This window comes from Dermacentor variabilis, chromosome 3 (assembly GCF_050947875.1).
Source record: "Dermacentor variabilis isolate Ectoservices chromosome 3, ASM5094787v1, whole genome shotgun sequence".
Lineage (NCBI taxonomy): Eukaryota > Metazoa > Arthropoda > Arachnida > Ixodida > Ixodidae > Dermacentor > Dermacentor variabilis.
Genome location: NC_134570.1, coordinates 75,195,698 through 75,218,190, shown reverse-complemented (window position 1 = coordinate 75,218,190; position 22,493 = coordinate 75,195,698). Strand labels below are relative to the sequence as shown.

General features: G+C 46.5%; 1 protein-coding gene across 1 annotated transcript in view; it reads right to left on the bottom strand.

Moving 5' to 3' along the window:
* SMC5 (structural maintenance of chromosomes 5) overlaps positions 1-22,493 on the bottom strand; it is a 120,961-nt gene that overhangs the window by 40,669 nt on the left and 57,799 nt on the right. The window contains exons 13-14 of the mRNA XM_075685650.1: positions 19,134-19,311; positions 9,234-9,295 (exon numbers count right to left, since the gene is read on the bottom strand). Of these exons, the coding sequence (XP_075541765.1) occupies positions 9,234-9,295; positions 19,134-19,311 (240 nt within the window). The remainder of the gene's footprint in view (positions 1-9,233; positions 9,296-19,133; positions 19,312-22,493) is intronic.

Below are 22,493 nucleotides of genomic sequence, written 5' to 3'. Positions count from 1 at the left end.
AAAGGAAGTGCAATGTGCTACTGTAACACTAATGTGAAGATGGCTATTGAGCCATTCTGTAATTGCAGACTGCAATGTAGGCTGCTGAACTAACGGAATAAGTTGAAATCAATGTGCCCATTTCATCTACAGTGAACTCTTGTTAACTCCAACTCTGGTATATCGAAATATAGGCTAAGCCTAAATTTTTTTTTGCTGTAGTTTTAAGCCATGAGTTTTTCCCTTCTTATTTCAAAAGGTTTTTGCACGAGGCTCCAGATATCTCGAAATCTCAACTTCAAAGATACCAGAAAAAGCCCAACAGGGCAGTGTCACTTGCAGTCGCTTTTTATTTGCCGCAGGCTTACAAGCCAAGCCAGACGCCACGCTGGACTGTGCGCCTCGCTTATCTTTCCCCTTTTTTTCTACGACCGCTCACGCACACTTGCTTGGCTGCTCGCTGCCACTTTGTTGTATCCTCATGCAGCAGCAGTGAGCTAGGAGTCAGTGTTTTTTTTTTCTCCATGTCATTTGGGATGCTGTGAGAGATGCATCAATGTGGTCAAAGCATATTAATTGTGACCTTGGGCAAGATGATCAACACTTTTTAGCAGCATGACCAGCCCACGCGCTGAGCCCAAAAGAAGCCAGCATGTGAGCCCACAGCTTTTCAGCGAGATTTCTGCGTGATAAGGACACTCACTTTACGTCCACGTGACTGCAAAGAGTAAATGCTGCATCACTTGTTGACGTCTGCTAAAGACGTGACAATTGGATTCAATTCAATTCTGAGGTTTTAAGTGCCAAAACCAGGATATGATAATGAAGCACGCCGTAGTGGGGGACTCCGGAGTAATTTTGACTACCTGAGGTCCTTTAACCCCATGCATGGCACACAGGCGTTTTTGCGTTTCGCCCCATGTAAATGCAGCTCCCGTGACCTGGATTTGATCCTGCATCCTCAGGCATAGCAGCACACCGCCAAGGCCACATACCGTCATGGCAAATGACAATTGCGCTCTTTGTAGTTTCAGTTTTCGAAGTGAAATTGCCTGAAATTCATAATACAAAAAGTAGCAGTTTTAACTTCTTGGATGTCTGAAAACAGTTAAGCTCTGATGTCTGGCTACAAATATATAATTAGGATCAATTGTGTTACATGACTCTTCACCAAGCCTGCTGTCCTTACACAGTGCCAGTAACATTGATGCCTGCATATGCCATCTCTGGCGTCGGTGCACACGAAAGTGACAGAAAATATTACTAGCAGTACAGTCAATATCCAATTTTGTTTCGACTCCTAGGGGTGTCGAAAAGGTCAGAAAAAAAGGAATGCATATGTTTTTGACTGCCCTCAAGGGCTCAAATCACAGGCACGTCTGAAATAGCCCTGAAGGTCAGCCAGCAGATTAATAAAGTTTATCGGTGCTTGTACTGTGACAGGAGATGGCGGGTGCACGCGTGTATAATTAAGGAACACAATGTGTCCCGCGCGAGTTGCCCCTTTCCACTTTTGGTATGCTCCACCGCAATATAACACGTATGCTTCACCGCGTAACTGCGCTGTACAGGAGCGAAGCTGACCTTTAGCAACCGGCATTATGCAATGCAACGTGCTTTCCGCACTTTGAAGCCAGCGGCAAAAATTACAAAGGAGGAGTTGGCGCCATTGCTGGCAGCAGCGATTTCTTTAAATGAAAAACACAACATTGAACAGCAGGAAGCTGGGTAGTGAACGCCAAACTAGCTAGGCTTAGTGTGGTGGCTACGGCTGCCAGCGAATCAGCGTGTGAGAGCGTCGGCTCGTGGCTGGCGGTGGTTGGCTTCGATTAATGCGGTTAGATCCTGCGGTCACAGCTAAATGCCCGGAGAATCGGTTGGAGAAGGGTTTTTGCGGCCGAAATTTCAGGCGTTTTTATACGTTGGCCCTATGGGGTACGTGACGGGGCCACGAAGGCGTCCGAATTATCAGGCGGGTTAAAAAGATCGGTCGTTGACTGCACACTGGAAAGGCACATGTGGTCTATGCGCGACCAGAGGGTTTACATTTCTGTGCTTTACCTTATATCAAATTTTTTTACGGCTTTTGCAGGTGCCAGATAACAGGGGTTTACTGTACCTACCTGCCAACATGCAACACTGAATATTAGGTAGTGACTACAGTGACGGGGCCCAGTACTTTAACATCTGCACTATAGTGATGGGGCCCGGCACAGTAACATCAGCACTACAGTGACGGGGCCCATCACTTTAACAACAACACCATAGCGACGGGGCCGTCATTATAACAATGTCGGTAATGGGGGCGAGGACTTACGGAGTCGCCATCTGTCGGAAGCGCCTCACTTGCTTAGTCTGAGGGACAACGTGGCACGCTCCACATAGGTTTGGCTATCGGCGCTAAATAGAGTACTACGTGGGAGCCCTCCTGGACATTTTTTGGAAGCACTCTCGAAATGACAGAAGTATCTAACCTTTAAAATAATAATCTTGGACAAACAAAGCACAGAATGGCTTACAGACGCTCTCTTTACTTACGAAGTACAGTAAACTGGGACACTGAGCACAGTCGCCGCGACTGATTCCCCCTAACCGGTTTCTTGCGTGAAAGGTAGGCAATCGCCGAGAGAAAACTATGTGAGATGTGTTCTTATAGTGGGCTGTCTGTGTAATCAAATGGAGCTTCAATGCAGCAATCGCACCGGGTTTGCGGTGACCGACTATGCGTCTACATGCATGTCCACGCACAATAGAGAGTCTTAGAATAGGGGTGCCAAACATTTTGGGGCCCCAAATAGCGTCGAAGTCACTGCGCATGCGCGAGACGCAAACCAACGTTACTAGACTAGCTTCAGTTTTAAAACTCGGAGCCGTTGCGCGGAACCATCAGCCGCCCGCGCCTTCGTGGCGCTGCAGTCACGCCCAGCTTCACTACCTCACAAGCCGGCTACGCGGGCGGGCCGGACTAAACACGCGGTGCAGCGTTGGCGTATTCTGTGGTTCGTTGTTGACAGCGAATTTCAGCAAGCATGTCATTCGTGGAACTGTAGCTTTCGCCGAGTTTTTTAAGAATATCAGCAGACGATGCCGACATGCTGCGTACTTGGCTGCATAAGCCGCTATCGGAACGATGTCAACAGTTCGGCGCACCACTTTTTCTGTGCTCCCAGCAATGCGACGCTTCGCTCGGCGTGAAACAGAGCGATTCATCGTGCTGACTGGGAACTCTCTGCGAAATCAACGGCACGCGCTCGTGCCACTGCTCCCGCGTTCGTCGTCGTCTTCCACAGCTGGCTGTGTGGCCGTTCATCTTTCCAGCATAAAATTTCACTTCACTTCTGTCGTCGTAATGGGGAGGCCGCGTTTACGGGGGTATGAGCCATTGCTTAAGGGAATATGAGCCACTCATGGTCTTACGTAACGGAAAGATTTAATTTTGAAGAAATTTAATTTCGAAGAATCACAAGCGGCAAATCGCAGGCGACAGCTGCTAACCACGCCGCTGAGCAAACTCGAGACACCGAACGCAAGTGACAACTGCGGACTGCGGGCATACCGTCAGTGACGTCATTCTCTCTCGCAGCCGATTGTGTGTGCAACCTCATAACTGAGAAATACTTTAATGAACCCTCGAGATTAACCGAGTGATAAACACAGGGGCCGCACGTTTCAGCTTCGCTGATTAAGCATCTTCACGGAATGAAAAATCCGACTTTTTTTTTAAATTATTGTGGCTGTGTGTACAAAGACTGACCTCATCGTTCTTTTTATAGCGCTTCTTTGGCGTGGTGAGAAGCTTCGGCGGGGATGAAGATCATCCTACAATCACGCACTTTGGTCAGATATGCAGGCTCGTGAGCCTAAACTGCGCGAGACGTTAAGACGACAGGAACAAACACACAACCTTTAGAAACACAGCTTCTGTGCTTCGCTGTATGCGTTTCTTCCTTTCGGGCAGTTTACCCTTCTTTCAGTATTAACGAACTGGCACGATAAATCATATTGCTGTAGGTGGATACCGCTTTCTCGTGGTATCACTAATTCGGACAAGGGAGAACGCCAGCAAGCGTGAAACACGCGCAAACTGCCCGTCTGCACGAGCTCAAGGCTGTGACGAGGCGTCCGCAGTGGAGCCCGACGGAACAGCGTTGCCCTCTGGCGGCTGTCACAGAAGTGGCAACAGCAGCTGTAAGTGCGCGGGCGGGGAGTTTTACAACTGAGGCTAGTCTAGTAACGTTGACGCAAACTGCGTTTGGGTTTTGCGTTGGGCATGCTATTTCACTGATTTAGCGAGAGCCCCAAAAGTTGCCCCAAAAGATTTGCGTGAACAAACATGGCTACACCCATCGAAGTGATGTCTCTAACCTAGCACCAAACTGGGTTCAATTCGTGGTAACGCGTGAAGCTTGCAAGCTAGGAAAGTGACTGCGATTATCGCTTTCTCTCAACTAGTGTGTGTTATGAAGATTGATTCATTAGATGCCGCTGATTCCGGATTCGATTGTGGATTTTATGGCTCGTAGGCCTAACACAGATTAGCTTGGCTGGTGAAGGCACGTAACATTGGTTATTCAAAACTAAGGGCAACTAATTGTTTCCTGCTTACAGAATAACGTCTAAATTGTAATTAAATGTGAATACACTAAAGTCAAAATTACTTTCCCTATCATAAAATGGTATATTTTATTTATTTCGAATAGCTTTTCTTTGATGCCGTAGTGGCGTTGTCAGCGCAAGACGCTATCCGCAAACGCAAAGCGCGCAAAGCCCTATTCTAAAGCTCTTCACTCCTGCGTGCCCCAACGCTAACACCCGCAAAGCTCTTTAGGGGCCGAAACTATTGGGGCCCCTATTCTAAAACTCTTTAATGTTTTGATTTCACTGCGGGCGCGTTTTCGCACCGTGCCGTGAGCTTTATGCCGCAGCATATGAGCATTTGACAGTATGCAAACAACCATTGTTGCATGTACACTATCAGAGCTGTTCAAAAATAATTTCATTATAGCTAGTGACTTCGACGCCTATGGCAACTTGTGATGTGCCGTCGCAATTATTCAGTCTTTTTTTCTTTTCTTCTAAAGTCTTGGAAGCTTCAATATCATTATTTCTCAAGTTGAATTGCACTGTATGTTTATCGGTCTTCTAAGCGAGCAATTACCCGCTGCTTTTTTTTTCTTAATCCAGTGAAATATTCATTGTCTGGTGCTACACAAGCATGAACATATGCCATGCCTTTTTTTTAAAGTGCTCTTTACCGTTTGCTTTCCGTTCGAATGAACGTTTTTTCTTTCTTTCTTATCATCATAAGTGTTACAGTGCATACGCAAAAGACTGTTGGACCGAACAGCTGCAGGCTAGTGGATGGGTCCGGATGCGAAATATAATAGACATTCAGTACAAGCATAGGGGGATCAACACACAGGATGAATGCAACACGCTAGCCCATTAGAAACAGATAAAAAAAAAAGAATTTTTTTTACAACATGCATAAGAATTATCACCAGTTACATAAATTATCAAACCGCAAAGAACAGAACACCAAGCAAGAATACAGGCACCAAATCAGTGGTTTATAGCTAATAAATATGATTTTAGTGCTTTGCCGAAATTTTGTGTTTTTATTTTTATTTTGGAGGGTATGTTCCATGTAACCAAAGGCTATCAGGGGACACAAGATTGGTGAAGAAATTGAAGTCGCCCATGAGAAAGTTCCTTCAGCAGTTCTGGACTAAAGAGTTGAGATAGGTGAACTCCAGAACTATTTTACCGATGATGAGTGGCCGCGCTCACTGCAACAATTACTCAGAAGCATAATCTTAGTTCGTGGACATGTACTGCATGTCGGCAAAGGGTCCATGATAATGCCATTGGGTGTGACGCGTGCCTGAAGTGGCTGCACTTTAACCCTTTGACGGTTTTCGCCGTACATGTACGGCGGCGGTTTTCTGTCCCGCAAGGTCTTTGCCGTACGAGTACTGTTTCGACCCTTCGTTTGAAATTTCGCGCCATAATGACGATGCATGCTCACTGGGAGGTGCTGCCACCTCTTAGGACTTACAAGAAGCGTTTGAAATTTGTGCTACCTTCTAGGGGAGATAAACAGAACTGACTTCTAGCTTCAGCGCATCGTGCAGACTGCGGCAACACCCCTTTTGCGGTTTCGCTTTCGCCGCATGATCGCAACGGAGGCGCGCGAAACGTCATTTTTCTTTTTGTCGGCACTCTCTTGCAGGTGTGGTGGAAGTTGATTTCTATCTTCATTGGCGCTGCTCTTAGTCTAACCGCTGCTTGCGAGGTATTCTCGCTCTCAGCGGCAGCGCGCTTTCGCGGTTTCGGTTCCGCCGCGACGGAGACGCGCGAAACGTGATTTTTATCTTTGTTGGCACGCTATCGCAGGGGCAGCGGAAGTTGATTTCTATCTTGATTGGCACTGCTCTTAGCTCGTTTATCACCGCCGCTCATGAGGTATTCTCGCTCTCTGCGGCTGTGCGGAGACTCGTGTTTCAAGGAGTACCACACTCTGAAACACTATTGAACATTTTGCAGTTCTGAGTGATGCCGACACCAAAATACTGTTCCTAATTTTTTTTTTACTATTTATTCCCGACTTTATACATCTTGTTCATTCAAGATCCGCAATAAAGTAATTTGACCACCTGGGAAAGTTTTCTTCAAAATAATTCGACCCTCAAAGGGTTAAATATGCGTCTGTTACATCTACGCCAAAAAGTAAAGTGTGGTTTTGTCGGAACTGTCATGTGTGAAATTTTTGAAAATATGCGAAGTTTACAAGATCTGCAAACTAACATGGGCATGTTCAGATTACGGTAATCAAGGTCCCGTGACCATTTTCTGTTTTCAATAAAATTTTTATATGTGAAGGGCAAATATGTTGACACAAACAACCCTTAGCTCTGCATGAAACGCTCTAGTTTTCTTGGGAAAAAGTTTTATATGACAAGAGGTGGAGAATGCTATTTTTGCGATTTCGCAAAGTTCCAAGTCTGAGACCCTCCTGCACGCACTTTTTTTTTGTTGTGCTTGAGTATTTTCTCATGTAAGCCTAAGAACTTGTATTGTTTCAAACACTAAGTAACATTTCTTTTGCTGTCTTCTTATTCTGGGAAAAAATCCTAAACTTTTCTCCACGAGCTACGCGCTACAAAGAAGCCACTTTTCAGCCCAACCTTCACATAAGATGTATAGAAATTTGATCACTGATTGCTGAGAAAATATTCATGCAGAAAAAAAATTTGTTGTGCATGCAGGAAGGCCCAAAACATGGAACTTAGCGAAATCGCAAGAACGGTATTATCCACCTTTTGTCATATACCATCATGGTCATGGGACCTCCATTACCATTCTTATCTCAACAAGTCCATATATATATTCATATTTTTGTCATATGTCTCATTGCGATATGTAACTGTGGTTAAAGAGCCGGGCCCCATCTCTAGTGTAGATGTTAAAGTGCTGGGGCCTGTCACGGTAGTGCCGATGTTAAAGTACCGGGCCCTGTCACTGCAGTCACTACCTAAATGTTAATAAAAATCCAGTGCTAGCAACACTGGAGAGAGGAATAAAAGACATTTAGGAAGTGCATGGCCCAAGCGCACTTTCTTGTGCGATAAATATGCATTTCATTATTACAGTTAAACCTTGATATAATCAACTTCAATATAACGAAATTCTCGATATAACAAAGTATTTAACTTTTCTTAACATCTAGTCCATAAACACCATGTATTTAGAAACTCAATATAACGAAGTGTGTTTGCGATTTCAATATAACGAAATTTCACTGCCACCGCAAACTAGTACTGAGATGATATACGGAAACTTCTGCAGTCGCAGAAAGATGGTGAATAGATGGTGATAGATGGTGAATAGATAGATGGATAGATGGGGAATTACAAGCGGCTGCTTGCAAACGCACCTCTCAAATCGCGTACGGCGTGACAAGAGCAACTGCCAAAGTGGAGCCGCATCATGTTCCCAAAAAAGTCCAAGTAATATAAGATCCTATTGCACCCCACGCACTGTGTGCTTCCGGTGCGAGTGAAAGTGTGCGATGGTGAGACAAGAAAGATGGCAGCTTGACGAGTGCCGCCTTTGCGCATCAGCAAAGGGAAACAGGAGGGGAGCGAGCTCGCGGTAACGCAATCAAGTGCGCGTGAAGGGCCGGCGTGAGGGGCAAGTTGGTGCGCGTCTCGGCCGTGGCTGCACATGGCTGTAAGCGCAGCTGAGTGCATATGCAGCCGCACACCCTGCTTTAGAGGTAATCTGCCGCATGTGCAAAGAGTGGGTGTGCCGAGTCGGCGTGGCATCATGTAAGCTGTCTTCCCACGCGTTTAGTATTGTAGATTGCATAATCTTGAGTTTCAGTGACTCGTTGGAGTGAGAGGCAGACGAAGCATTCGCTCTCCGCTGGCGGCACTTTTCATGATAGCGTCATCCCAGTGATCCCAACCGTTTGGGCTGATTGCACACGAAAGCGTACCACTGATGTGAAGATATTGTCGACATGGCATGAAAACATAATTTGTCGCCAACTCCCAAATTCTTCAAAAGGAATTCTTTTCTTATTCAAATCTGCTTTTTAAGAGTGTCCGATGATTCAGAAAATTCTGCAGCGCTTTTCCGTGTAAGAAAAATCGGATGGCGACTGTACTTGCATAAAAGGTCGAATTTCAATAGAACGAAATTTCAATATAATGAAACAAATGGCAGATTTTACCGACTTCGTTATATCTAGGTTTAACTGCAATAATTTCTTTTTAGCTGCAGAACATATGCATGAGCAAGCTTGCAACAGCAGAGACTGACAATCGGCCCTATCTTTGGATCACAGCGACCTTTTCAGCACCTTGCTGCCGCCAATTTCGCCTACTTCAGAAACTTGTCTAAATGAGTTTGCTAAAAGCATGCACCCATCTGGTGTATGAAAACTTGTGCTGTCCCCCCCCCCCCCCCACAAGAGGGCAGCATAAGTAATATCACAACTTCTTTTTGGATGCACTTTCTTGCAATCTTGAGTCACACAATCTTTCAACACCTGGTAACCTTCTTGCGAACAGCATTTTTTGCAAAACTTTATGCAACATTTGTAGAGCAAGCTCGACAAACAAGCAAACAAAGACAAAATTAAGATTAGATTGCTACAAATTTTAATAAAAAATTTATAATCTCGATGCATTGAATGTATTCACATCCAATGTTGCGTCAAAAAATGAGCAAGGGAAAAGACTGCTTACGACAGCTCCGAGGACATAGTCGTAGTCCGTGAGGGATCATACTGCGACACTTTCACGGTGTACTGAAAAATGAAAAACACATGCAAGTTACGAAGAAGGATGCCTTGTTTAAAAAAAAAAATTTAAGCACTCACACTTCACTACAATAAAGTTGAAGGGGGAGCCAGAACAACTCTTCCATATCTACAACTTTGTTACATCCGTCATTGCCCTTTACTGCAATAGATGCCCAATGTGGTGCACAATTTTTAAACATGCAAGAAAGACACCTTTACAGCCCTTCGAACCACTACACGGCCATGCATGCAATGAAGCTTTAATAAAACAAAGGGAAAAGTATGTTAATCATGTACAACACACCAACTACATGCACCTTACGCAACAGCCTTATGATAGCTGCCTTCTGTTCCAATGTCATGGTAGTTTGTTTCAGTTATCCACTTGTCTTGCCCACATTGCCTTGAAACCGGCGAAATGGCAATGCAGTAAAAGAGAACTAGCACACTGCAATGGTAACAGTCTGTTGTGGTAGGACAGCATGAGGCACAATCCACTGTGCACCAACTACGCAGCTGATCCACTGCTCTCATGCGGCTGCTACGCGAATGAGGAAGCCAGCGTACCTCACCGAGCTGATATGGCTTGGACAGCTTGTGACCTCCGAGATTGCACAAGCACCGATGCAATCATGGAAACCATGCCTAGCTGCAGCAGCCTGCACAGCATGACAAAGATGCAACAGTCGTTGACATGTGCAGCCGTGTGCAAGCAGCGGCTCACCATTGCTCAGTGTCACGCAGGCTGATGCAGCTAAGCATGGCCTCCAGGATAGTGCTGGTACAATTTGACAGTGCCATATCATTGTTATGTTATGCAAGAACGCAGTTTTGGTTTCGTATCACTTACCACGCGGACAATTTTCAGATCAATTTTCATGGGAAAAAAGAAGGTTTGTATTAGAACTGTATAAATACAGTGGAATCTCGATGATAAGAATCTCACGGGGTCACAAAAAATATTCGTATTAGCCGAAATTCGTATCATCAAAACAATTAAAACTAGCTAAATTAAAGAGTCAGGTGAACTCACTCAGGCACACGTACGTAAAAAGCATTTATTTCTTGAAGAAAAAGTCTCTAATGTCCTTCTGCTTCTTTGTCAGGTCACTTAGCAGACTGTCCAAATCCATAAAAACGCGTGCATGTGTCGTCGCTGATTTCATCTGCGGCCATAGCACGCCTCAGAACTTCGAGCGCATGCAGCGTTTCAGCCGCCGGTCGTGGTCCTTCGCAGTCGCCCACGTCTAGCACAAAGAATGCGGCCCGAAGCACAGCAGCTACTCCGTCCGATGGCACGCGGAAAAGGAGGAAAAGCAACAAAAGCACCACCGCTTCAAACTCTTCGCGCCCAGTCGCGGCCTCCGCGCTGTCCGGCCACAGTCCGGCGCCGTGTCCGCGCCTCCGCACCAAAAGAGAAAGGGAGAAATCGCGTGACTGCGCGCTGTTCTCTTTTGCGGCCGTCAGTGGGGCTCATGCTCGCAGTCCCGTCCATCCGTGCGCTGGAACACTAGGTGGAGTTGGCTGGAATCGTGCCAACTGTGGCCTCTCCTCCACGCAGCGGTGCAACCTCCTCCCTTCCTTGGCAACCGGCGCGCCGGTGAGGGGCGCAGCTGCGCATAGCAACCGTGACGTCACACAGTAGCAGTAGAACGAGCGCGCGCGCGTCGGCAGTGGCAGCTGCAGTGCTGCTCCTTCACCAGACGTCTTGTTGCAGTCATAGCAGTCGAGTGGGTGTGATGCATGGCTCCGAAGCAGCCCAGTGATTACGCGCCAAACGGTTCGCCGGATTCCCCCAACACCAAACGCCAGAAGAACAAGGAGCGAATGCGCATGCGACGACTGAACATGTCACCAGATGCGAAAGCAAAGGAGGCAGAACCGAAACGCCAACAGCGACTGATTAGATCGCCAGGTACCAAAGGCAGGGAAGCAGAACGAAAGCGGCAGCAGCGACAGGCGATATCGCTGAACACCAAAGCAAGTGAATTGGAGCGCAGACGGCAGCAGCGACTGGCCATTTCACCGAACAGCAAAGCTAGGGAAGCGGAGAGCAGACGGCAGCAGCGTCTGGCTTTTGCCAAGCACACTTTAGAATTTCCAAAGTGCCTTTGGTAATTTTCGTATGAACCGACGCGGGCCAAAAATTTATTCGTAACAACCGTTCTCTAGCATGTTGCAAAGTAATGGGGCTCGGCCGGGACCACCAAAATATTCGTATCATCCAGAAATTCGTATTAGCCGTGATCGTATCATCGAGATTCCACTGTACTAGAATCATTCAATTTGTTAGCTACAACTCTTTGAATGAAATACTTCACAGGGACGGCCTAAAGGACGTTTTTGATGGAAGATGATGTGTTTGACGGAACTATTATCCACTACAGTAGAACCTCGTTCATACGCTTTGGAAAAAGCTGCGAGAAAAAATATACTAACTGGGAGAACGTACGATCCGAAGTATGTGGTGGTACTCCAGCGGCCAGAGACACGTTTTATTGTTTTCCTGTTGCATTGTATTCTAAGAGGGCGAAGGGAAATTGAAACGAAATCGAGCTGGTGGGCGTCACCGGATGCCCCCGAAGCGACACGTGATGCCCACATCATGCCGCCTGCAGCAAGGAACGGCGGCGCACTTGAATTATCATCTACTAAAAGTGTGAAGTATGCTACCAATGACACTATGCACCATGCGCTGTAAAACAGATATATGGAGATGCTTATCGCAATATGTTTCGCGGCAATAGCTGTGAATGTGGCGTGTGCTGAACCTGGCGAAGATTTGCTAGTACCAGAATAAGAAACTGTGCGTGCCATTGTTTTCACCTGAGAAGGGCAGCTATAACCATTCTCGATCGCACGCGCCTTGCGCCTTTTCTTATTCACATGGGATCTGGCAGCCGGAAAACGTATACCATCGTAGTCTGCAGCAGGGAACAACGGCGCATTCTGGTTATCACCTGTTAAAAGTGTGCGCTAGGCTTCCAACGGCACCACGCATGGTGAAACAGATAGGCAAAGATGGTTATTGCAATGGGATTGGCAGTAATAGCTGTGAATGCCGCCTGCGACGATCCCGGAGAAGATTTGGTGGCACCAAAATGAGAAACTGAGTGTACGTCGGCGTTTTCACGTGAGACGTGCGGGTGAGTATTGCAGTGAAGCTGCTGCGGTGGGCAGCTATATATTGTTCTTGATCACGTGCACCTTGCATATTTTCTTACTTACATGGGATCTAACGAGAGAAAACGTACCATGTGATATCAGTTTCATTGATCACAGTTTTGATGATCGTTGGTGCCAAAAAGTCGTGTTTTCTGGAAACATATGAACCAGTAAAAAATGAGGGTAGCTCTATTGGGTTAGTTTTTGTGTTCTCGATTGAAACGTTGGCGCTGGGAAAACGTATGTAACAGGAATGTATCAATGAGATTCTGCTGTATAACGAATTATTGTAAAGCGAACAGCTGTGAAATCCCCTTGAAAATTTCTTACATAAAATTTTTATTTTATATATATATATATATATATCAAACTATTTCGAGATCCCCTTCGAGTTCTATACAGTTAAACCTGGATGTAACAAACCTCTATGTAACGAACTCCTGGATTTAACGAAATTTTTTCATTCCCCAACATGCCACCCCCATAGAAGCTATATATTTCTGACCTCCACGCAACAAAGGCATTGTGGCACCTGACCTTGTTGTAACGAATTTTCAACGCCCATTTATTATCGTGAGCAGTAGCTCTACCAAAAATTCGGATAAGTAATGCTTAACTTTTGTTGATAAATAAGGCAAGCAGCCGATCGCGAGACGAAAGCATGCGATCACAGCAAGCCAGAGCAATCGATCCAGTTTGCCGAGATGATCATAAAAGCCGCTGGCTCCCCTAGTGCAGCTCTGTGACAAGCAGATCAGCCTCTGAATTTTTCATTTATGCATCATGACACCAGGTGTCACTACCGTGCCTGCCTGTTTTAAATTTTTTTTAGGTTTACAAGTGTTGGCATGACCAGGACTGGCGTGGCACGGTGACAGGTGTGTGAACATGAAAGCGAACGCAACGCGAGTGCTAACTTCAGTAGTTCATTGCATGTTTCTCATTAAGTTTGTTCGCTTCGAAAAAAGAGTTGGCGAAGAAGCGCAGTTTCGTCTTTCAAGGACAAGCTTTCAATTGTGAATGTGGTTGCCAAGGGCAAGAAGGATGTCACCGTCCAGTTCAACATCCCAGCCAGCATCCTGTTGACTATCTTGAATGCCAAAGAAAGCATTTGCAGTGCTTTCTTTGGCACTGCAAACATGCCCCTAAGTGGAGCGATCTTGCAGCAGAAAGCGTAGGATTTTGCGTGCATCCTGGGCGATGAGGACGTCAAAGCTAGTAATGGTCGATTGCAAAGATATAAGAGCCAAAATAGTCGTCGGGAAAATCACTAGCGGCGAGCCTGCCTCTGCCGACAACGACGCTTCGGCATCGCGGGTTGCCAAGAAGCTGCCTGGCATTTTCCGCTGCTATGAGGCAGCTGAAGTCTACAATGCTGATGAGACGGCTCTGTTTTATCACATGTTGCCAAATCGAACGCTGGCTCTTAAAGGGGAAGACTGCTGCAGTGGCAAGCAAAGGAAACGCCGTGAGATGGTTTTGCTTTGCGCGAACAACAATGGCAGTGACAAACGAATCCCGTTAGTTATCAAGAAAAGTGCCCAGCCCAGATTCTTCAAGGGAATGAAGCAAATACCAGTTAAAACGACAGAAAGCTGAGCTAGTTGGTAAGGATTCATTATGCAAAATAGAAGTGAGGCGTGCAGATAAGACACAAGAGTAGAGAAGTGGACAACACGAACGCCGACTATCAACTGAAGGGAGCTCTGAGGCGAAAAAAGAAAGAAGACACAAACCTCATCTGCGCACGCTCAGGAATGGTAACACCACATGTCAATCAGGTACACGTGCCAGTCTACGTGTTAGAGGAAACTACGTGAGAGAGGAAAATCCTGGTGGTTGTACAGCTTTTAGTATGGATATCGAAGACCTGTATTATTCCTTGCCGCATGACGGGTTGCTAAATTCCGTAAATGAGTGCATTAAAGAACAAGTGCAAGAGTCGGCTTTTATTGACAGATGCGGTGTTTCCATGGGAGCTTTTCTAGAAATTCTTTCAATGTACTTGAAGTTGACGTTGATTGGGTGGAAAGATGGCGTTTTTCTGCAGAAATCAGGCATTTGTATTGGCTCAAAGGTTGCCCCTATTCTTAGCAACATTTACCTGAGTAAGGTTGACTACTGCTTAGAGAAAGCCTTAGGTGATAGCATTATCAAGATATTTCGTTATGTTGATGATTACCTGATTTTCTGCAATAGGGAAGAATTCGATTCCGCTGCTACCTCAGTAAGTGAGCAATCTAAACTTTATGGGTGAGGATTAAAGTTTACCAAGGAATTTCCTCAGCGACGCGTAATTCAGTTTCTTGACATTTCCCTGATCTTCGAACAAAATCGTGTTTGTTGGCAGTACTTCGAGATCGCAAGATCTTCGAAGTCGTTGCTAAACTTTCAATCCAAGCATTCTAAATTAGTAAAAAACGGAATTGCCATGTCGTGCCTTAAGTCTTCCCTCACCAGATCCTGCATGCACAAAATGAGCGCCAGTTTCAATGCACAGGTCCGGCGCCTATTAGAAGCAGGTTATCCTAGTGTAGCGGTGGCCACTGTGGCTGAGCGCCTAAAGAAGTCGGTTTCGAGAGGGACGGACGTAATTACAGAAAGCAGTAATAGCAAAAAAAGAGTAGTGGCTATTCCGTATATTCATTCAGTGTCGCACAGGCTTAAAAAAGTTGCTAGTAGATATGATGTTAATGTTGCTTGCACTACTCCCAATAAGCTAGGTAAGATATGTGCTGCCGTACAGAATAGAAAGGAGCGGGTAAAAGGCAAACAACGAACAGATATTTGTCCAGTGAAGCACAATAAGAACAACAGTTTTACTGACTGTCGTATGGGTGCGGTCTATAAAATTCCCCTTAGCTGTGGCCAGTTCTACGTAGGGCAAACGGGACGGTGTATCAATCAGAGGCTAATGGAACATAAAAGGTCATTAACCGGTGGATCGCCTTCTAATCTTTAGCTACATTGCCGAGATTGTAACTGCACGCCAGAGTTAGATGAATGCGCGTTATTGTACAGGCATAAGAATGAAGATATGCGTCTTATGGTAGAGGCATGGCATATCTATAATGGTGGAAGTGCGTGCGTGAGTCAGCATTCGATTACTTTACATAAGGAAGAGATTAAGTGCCTTAACAGTTATCTCTCACATAGACCGGCACGTGTACCCGATTGACACGTGGTGTTACCATTCCTAAGCATGCGCAGATGAGGTTTGTGTCTTCTTTCTTTTTTCGCCTCAGTGCTCCCTTCAGTTGATAGTCGGCGTTCATCTTGTCCACTTCTCTACTCTTGTGTCCTGTCTGCACGCCTCACTTCTATTTTACCAGTTAAATATGTGCACAATTCTAAAGCATGGATGTCACGGGCAATCTTTCCGACCAAATGAAAGAGTTCACTGAAGACATCAAGTGATGAGGCCGCCAAATCTGCTTGCTGCTTGACAATTGTTCCATGGACTACATCGATGGTCTTCAGCTGTCAAACATTGAGTTGATATATTTTCCTCTCAATTGCACGTCCCTGATACAGCCGCTGGACAAAGGAATTATCAACAGCTTAAAATGCTGCTATCGCCGTAGGGTGACAGGTGAGGTCCTTCTGGACATCCATTTTGAACAGCAGACAAAGATAAACATACAGTTGAATCCCGCTATAACGAAATTCACGGTGCACGAAAAAAAATTCGTTCTCGCGGAACTTCGTTATCGCAAAAATTTGACGTGAAACGCAGAAAGAATTGCCCAAGCAGCAGCAAAGGCGTTTAATGCCAAAAATCTGTAAGCTTGGTTTGCTTACGCTTCACGGCGAGCAACGCCGTCACGCGATTTTCGCACTCGGTCAGCAAACCCATTGCAACATCGTCGTCTCGGACAGCAACGAAATTCCTGATGACATCAAAAGCGTCCATCACCTATACGGCGGTTGCCGCAGCCGGCGCTTCCTGTACGTCGTCGTCTTCTTCATCGGAAGAGTCCTTATCATTCCGGGCAGCTTTTATGATCTGCTCATCACTCACATCTTCGTGAACAACAACACAAGCGTCAGCGCCGATGTATTCGTCGAGCTCGAGATTAGGCGGCACGGTTCCTATTTCTCCCAGCGTTTTCCAGGCGGCCGCGATCCCCGGAGCCGGTGACGCCTCTTCGTCGTCGTCTGTAACGCCTGGTGTTAGGCCAGCAGAGTGTACGGGTCGACCTTCGGCAAATCCGGCGTGCCTGAAACAGTTCACAATTACTGAGCGCCCCAGTGTGCTCCAGGCAGCAGACATAATCTGCAGTGCCACGTACAAGTCCACCTTCGTGTCTCGGCCGGTTTCAGTGTTAAAAAGCAGCCGCTGAATTAACCTCCCGCGGTAAGCGCGCTTCAGGCTAAGAATCACGCCCTGATCGAGAGGCTGTAAGACAGACGTGCAATTGGGAGGGAAAAACCTCAGCTCCGTGTTAGTGAGCTTGACTTCGTCGGAGTGATGCGCTGAACAATTGTCCAAAAGCAAGCAAACTTTACGGCCCTGCCGCTTCATGTCGCGGTCGAATGCCATCATCCACTCGGTGAAAATAGCGCGGGTCATCCATGACTTGTTGTTCGCCTTGTACTGCACAGGTAGGCTACGAGTTCCCTTAAAACAGCGCGGCTTGGCACTTTTGCCTATGACTAACGGCGGACGCTTGTCCGAGCCATCCATGTTTGTGCAAAGCAGCACTGTGATGCGTTTTTTGCTGTGTTTGCCGCCGTGACAGCGCTGCCCCTTGAAGTCGAGCGTCCTAGCCGGCAACATCTCGTAGAATAGCCCGGTCTCGTCGGCGTTGTAAATGTCTGCAGGCGCGAAGTTGCTTAAAATTCCGGCCATGTTACTCGCCTTCCAAGCAGCTGCTCCGTCCACGTCTGCTGACATTGACTCGCCGCACAACACTTTTCCAACGATGTTATGGCGGGCCTTGAAACGGTTTAGCCAGCCAATGCTGGCTTTAAAATCATCAATGCCAAGTAGGCATGCATAGTTCAAGGCTTTCTGCTGGACGATGCTTCCGGACAGGGGGACGTTGCTGGCTCGTGCTTCCACAAACCACGCATGCACTGCTTTGTCCAACTCTTCATGGAGGGGCCGCGTCACCTTTTTGTGCTTCGAGGATGTGCCTGAAGCAAGTGCCATTCTCACGCTGTCCTTATTGCCTAGAATCGTTGACAGCGAACTTACAGGAATTCCGAAGCCTTCAGCAATTGCCGCTTTCTTCCTTCCGCTTTCTGCTTGGGCGATTATTTGAGCTTTTTGCTCAAGGGAAAGAGTTTTGCGTTTTTTCACTTGCGTTGCCATCGTGTCCTGCGGATGAAAACTCGTCGTTGTCGAAGAGAAAGGCAGCGAGTGAACAACGCGACCACGACACAAAGCCAAAATGGCGGAACTGCAATCACGTGATTTCATGCTTAATGTGGCTTTGGATTTGACTTGGACTTCTCGCCAATAAAACTAGTTTCGGTTTCGATTTTGAACGCGAAAATTTCGTTGAAGCGGAAACGCTCTGCAAAAATGGTTCGTTGTGCAGAGAAATTTAGGCCATTAATTCTTATAGGATACTCGCGGGGAATAAAAAATTATTCGTTGTCGCGGAAATTTCGTTGTGGCGGTATTCGTTGTGGCGGGATTCAACTGTATATCGAGTGATCGAGATGCTTGCTGCATCGTGGCGAAGTTGGAAGTCAGATGGTTTCAAATTGCTTCGCCAAGGCCCAAATAAAGGTCGTTCAAGCTGGAATCTGCGACGACTAGGAGGAGCCTGAAAACCTTCCTGATGACACCAAAGCGTGGGATGCACTACGTGTGAATAGTGGAGTGCCCGACGACGTCGAACTTGGCGTATTTTTGTATGCTGACAATGGCACCGTAGGTACTGATGAAATGACATATGTGGCACTTATTGAAATCATGCAAGATTGTGATGACGAGGAAGGTGCATCAGAGGCAGATGCACTGTTTGCCATGCCTTCCACGAGAGAGGTGATGGATGCGGTGCATAATTTGGCCTCTTTGGAGTGCCGCTTGATGTCATCAGTCATGCAGAGGAAAAGCTAAAATCACACAGTCTTTTCTCCTGAATGAAGGTTTGAGATATGAGCTCACCTTAAGTGAAATCAGTCTCATTTTGTTTTTGCATGATACTTCCCGGTTTTCACCTGAAATTACATGTAACGAAAACCTGTGTATAATGAAATATCACAAACTTACATCTAGGTTTAACTGCATATCCGGGTTCGACTGTAGTACTGCTAACGCAGGCACTACAAGCATCAGGGGTACTAACAGGGCTCCAAAGGGGTCAGGTGCATCCGTGCCAAACAGTCAAGCTCAAATTATCCAGTGAGGGCCAATTTCAGGATCGTAGTAATGAATTTTTTCGTTGATAGAAATGTAGAGGTGCTGGCCATGGGCTTCTAGTAGGATCGAATTGACCCAAAAGGCTAACTTGCCGCTGTCAAATTAATGAACGTCTACTGTATTCCTGTTTTCATTTTGTCTGAATTTTATTTCAACTTAGAAAAACACCTTTCGAGACTCAACAGTACCGTTAGTGCCCTTATATAAGTTCTCTGAGCACACATTATCAAAAGTAACCTATAGGTTCGTGGCAAACACAGCTCAAGGACAATGGGTGGGAGGGAGGCAAATGGTATTGCTGACCAGGTTGTCCTTGGTATAGAACCGCCGGATCCCCAGTTGGCGCACTTCCGCCAGGCAGTCCTCAGTGTGCGCATCACCGACAGGGATGTCATGCACTCGGTATCGCTTGCACAGGTAGCGCATCACTCCATCAGGGGCAGAGAACAGAGACTGGATGTACGCCCGGAAGCCATACCGCCTACAGTAACAAGACATGACACAAGATAATAAAGCAAGGAACAAATTAATGAGGGAGTCTACTCTTAAAACAATTTTCTTTATGGGTATTATTTCGTAAGAACTTGTAGATTTTATGCACTTTGATATGCCAAATTCCTATAAAGTAATCATAACAGCGAACACATTTATAGAGAACTCTATAGCTCCACAATAAGTGGTCATTGTATCAAGTCGGTATTATATGTGGACTTTCCCTTCAAGACACACACAAGATTATTGACACTATAGCTGGCATCAGTAGTTGCGATTAGACACCACTTTGCTACAAAAATATCATTTTCAGTACCTTCATTTTCTTTCCCGATACCTTTCCGCATCTAACAAAGTTTCCGTTAAAAACGTAATCTGTAAAACAAAATGCAGCGTCGTAGCTTTTTTGAAACGGTGTCCTAGCAGTTCCAATCACTTGCCATTTTGAAACTACAAGCGCAGCTGCCGCCATTTTTTCTTCAAGCTCATGATAGGTTTTATTATCAACAGCATGCAAGTGGATTCTGAATACAACAGCGAAGCATTCTAGTTGGCTGGAAGTGTAAGCTACTGCAGCATGCAGGCATTTTGCAAAAGTATGGCTGCAGCATCAGCCATGAGGCACGCATTGAGATCCTCGAAGTTACGTTTTCAATAGAGAGTTTTAGTTTAGGGGACGCAAGGCGTTGGGGCCCCTAGCGCTTGGGTGCGTTTGCGTTTGCGTACGCAAGCAGAAACACGTTATAGGTTAGTGGCCCCAAACGCAAGCCGCAGTGAGGTCGCATGTGCTCGCAGCGCCATCAACGTCTGATCTTTGCTGCGTTATCATTTTTTAAAACATGAAATCAAGCATATGAAGTAAAGCGCATAAAACTATTCTTATTAAAAGCAGTTAATAGAGATGTTTAGAGTGTCCGGTATTCGGGTAAACGCAGGCTGGACCGTTGGGGCGGAGCCATGAACTAGAGTGGCCTGCATGGTGCAGCCACCTGGTGGCGCAAAGCTCAAACAGACAAAAACAGCTAATATTGCAGTAACCAAGTGCATTTTACTTTGCTGCGGGTATAAATTTTTGCCAGCAACACAATTACGCCAGTGCTGAAAATTTACACCACCAGCGAAGTAGAATAGACTTGGTTACAGCAATATTAGCTGCTTTTGTCAGTTTGAGCTTTGCGCCGCCAGGTGGATGCACCATGCAGGACGCTCCCGTTTATGGCTCAGCCCCAACGCCCCAACTGCGTTTATCCGAATACGGGACACGCTAAACCATTCTAATATATATAAAAACGACGTCTGTCGACACTTGTCGAAATATTTATTACATTATCTACCCACTAGCTACTTGTAAGTTCTCCTACACCGCGAGAGCCACGTGGGTAACTTGACCACTTAGGGGCAGCGATGTTTTCGGCCGGCCAAACAACCCAAGGACGCAAGTAGACATAGCGGTCTGCGCATGCGCAGTACCGTCGCCCCTAGTTCTTGCGTATGCAAGCCGCTTGCGTCCCCTAAACTAAAACTCTCTAATGTTCATTCAGCAGAATAAGTATGAAGTTCAAAAGGCAGAACGCCACAGCGAACCATTATCAGCAACTACATAAGCAAAGCATCCACGAAATGTGATCTTCCAATAACAACGCAGTAACCGCCGACTCTGCAAGCTCGGTCTGTGACAAATGAAAGCATGTTGTATGTGGATCTGTTGTAACAGGTGTTGGCTGACTCATAGTGGCATGAATCATAGTGGCATACATCTTGTGCTGCCCCACGATACAGTGCAGTCCACTTATAACGATATCAAGAAGAATGAAAAATTTATAACCGAGCATCGCTATATCAGGACTGCCAGAAAAAAATAAAGAAAAGCTGCCGAACATACTTCCGTAGCTGCGAAACCAAATTTCCCACCTAGGATAAAAAATTGGCATTGTAGAAAGTAGGCTGTGAAAAATAAAACGTTAATTTATATCTCTAAGCAGTGTGTCAAGCGTTAGGCGCCCTGAAATAGTCAGTTCCAGGTTCACAACTATAGTATGCATCGCGTCCAGCGGCTGCGCGAACACTGGCGGCTATAATTTAGCATGCACAACATCAGTGAGCAATTCTATCGACGACAGCGCACTTTGCGCGATCATTGGGGTCTGTTACGTTCGACCGGCGGGGGCTGGCGATCTTCGGGGAAGCGACTGACGGAAAGGCACCACCCTGTCTGCTGCGACGACCCGCTTTGAAAAGACAATATGTCAGTCCCTAGCCCAACAGCGCCACCATGGCTGCGGCGGCCACTCGTTTTGTAAGGAGGACAATGTGCCACGTACACAAAGGAATGACTCTGAGATGTTGAGACGCAGTCGGCGGAGCAAGTATTGTTAGTGTGTACACCGACACTGTCGTGGTCTGTTTGGAGCAGGGCAGCTCTGGGAAGATGTTTGGCAGTGCCGTCTCACGCAGCTTAGAAGTCGTCAGTCGACGTGGCGGCCATTGACTGCAGTGTCGACTCTGGGATAAAGAGGCGCCTGCTCGGGGCAGCACCGTGTCTGCGAGAACCCTCTCATCTTGGTGTGGTCAGTGCAACCTGTACGGAAGTGACTGCGTAAACCCTCCTCTTCAAAGGCGGGCCGGCTACAATAACTTTGGACGCTCCGTTTGGTCGACCGGCCGTTTTCCCTCACCTAGGGATCTAGGGAGGACAGAGTGTTTATAAGCAGCTGTTGCGCGGTTGCTGAGTGGGCATTCTCGTTCAGTCATGCCAGACTGATGAACTGTAACGTTCTTATGTAGATAATGTAAATAAATCCCATATTCCTCGTTCTCGATGAGAACAAGTGCCTCCCTTGAACAACGTCCTCAGCGTGGATAAGTTGGACGACGGCATGGGCCAGCTACCATCTATTTCATGCCCGACCCCAAACATTACAGGTCGGTGTCAAAGACAGGCCACTGTCAATCTCGTCGTCACTGCTGCTGCTGTCGTTGCCTCTGTCGCACTATGCCACCGTCTGTGTCGTGACAACGATCGCCCCATTTGAGACGCTTCGCAGAACGAAGCAGTGCTATCTGCAATCAGAAATTCTTCCATCGAAGCACTACCTATTTTATCGCCAGTAACGACGTGCTCCCAGAGTTAATGTCAGCGGCTGCTACTGTGTTGATTTCACACATAGGGGG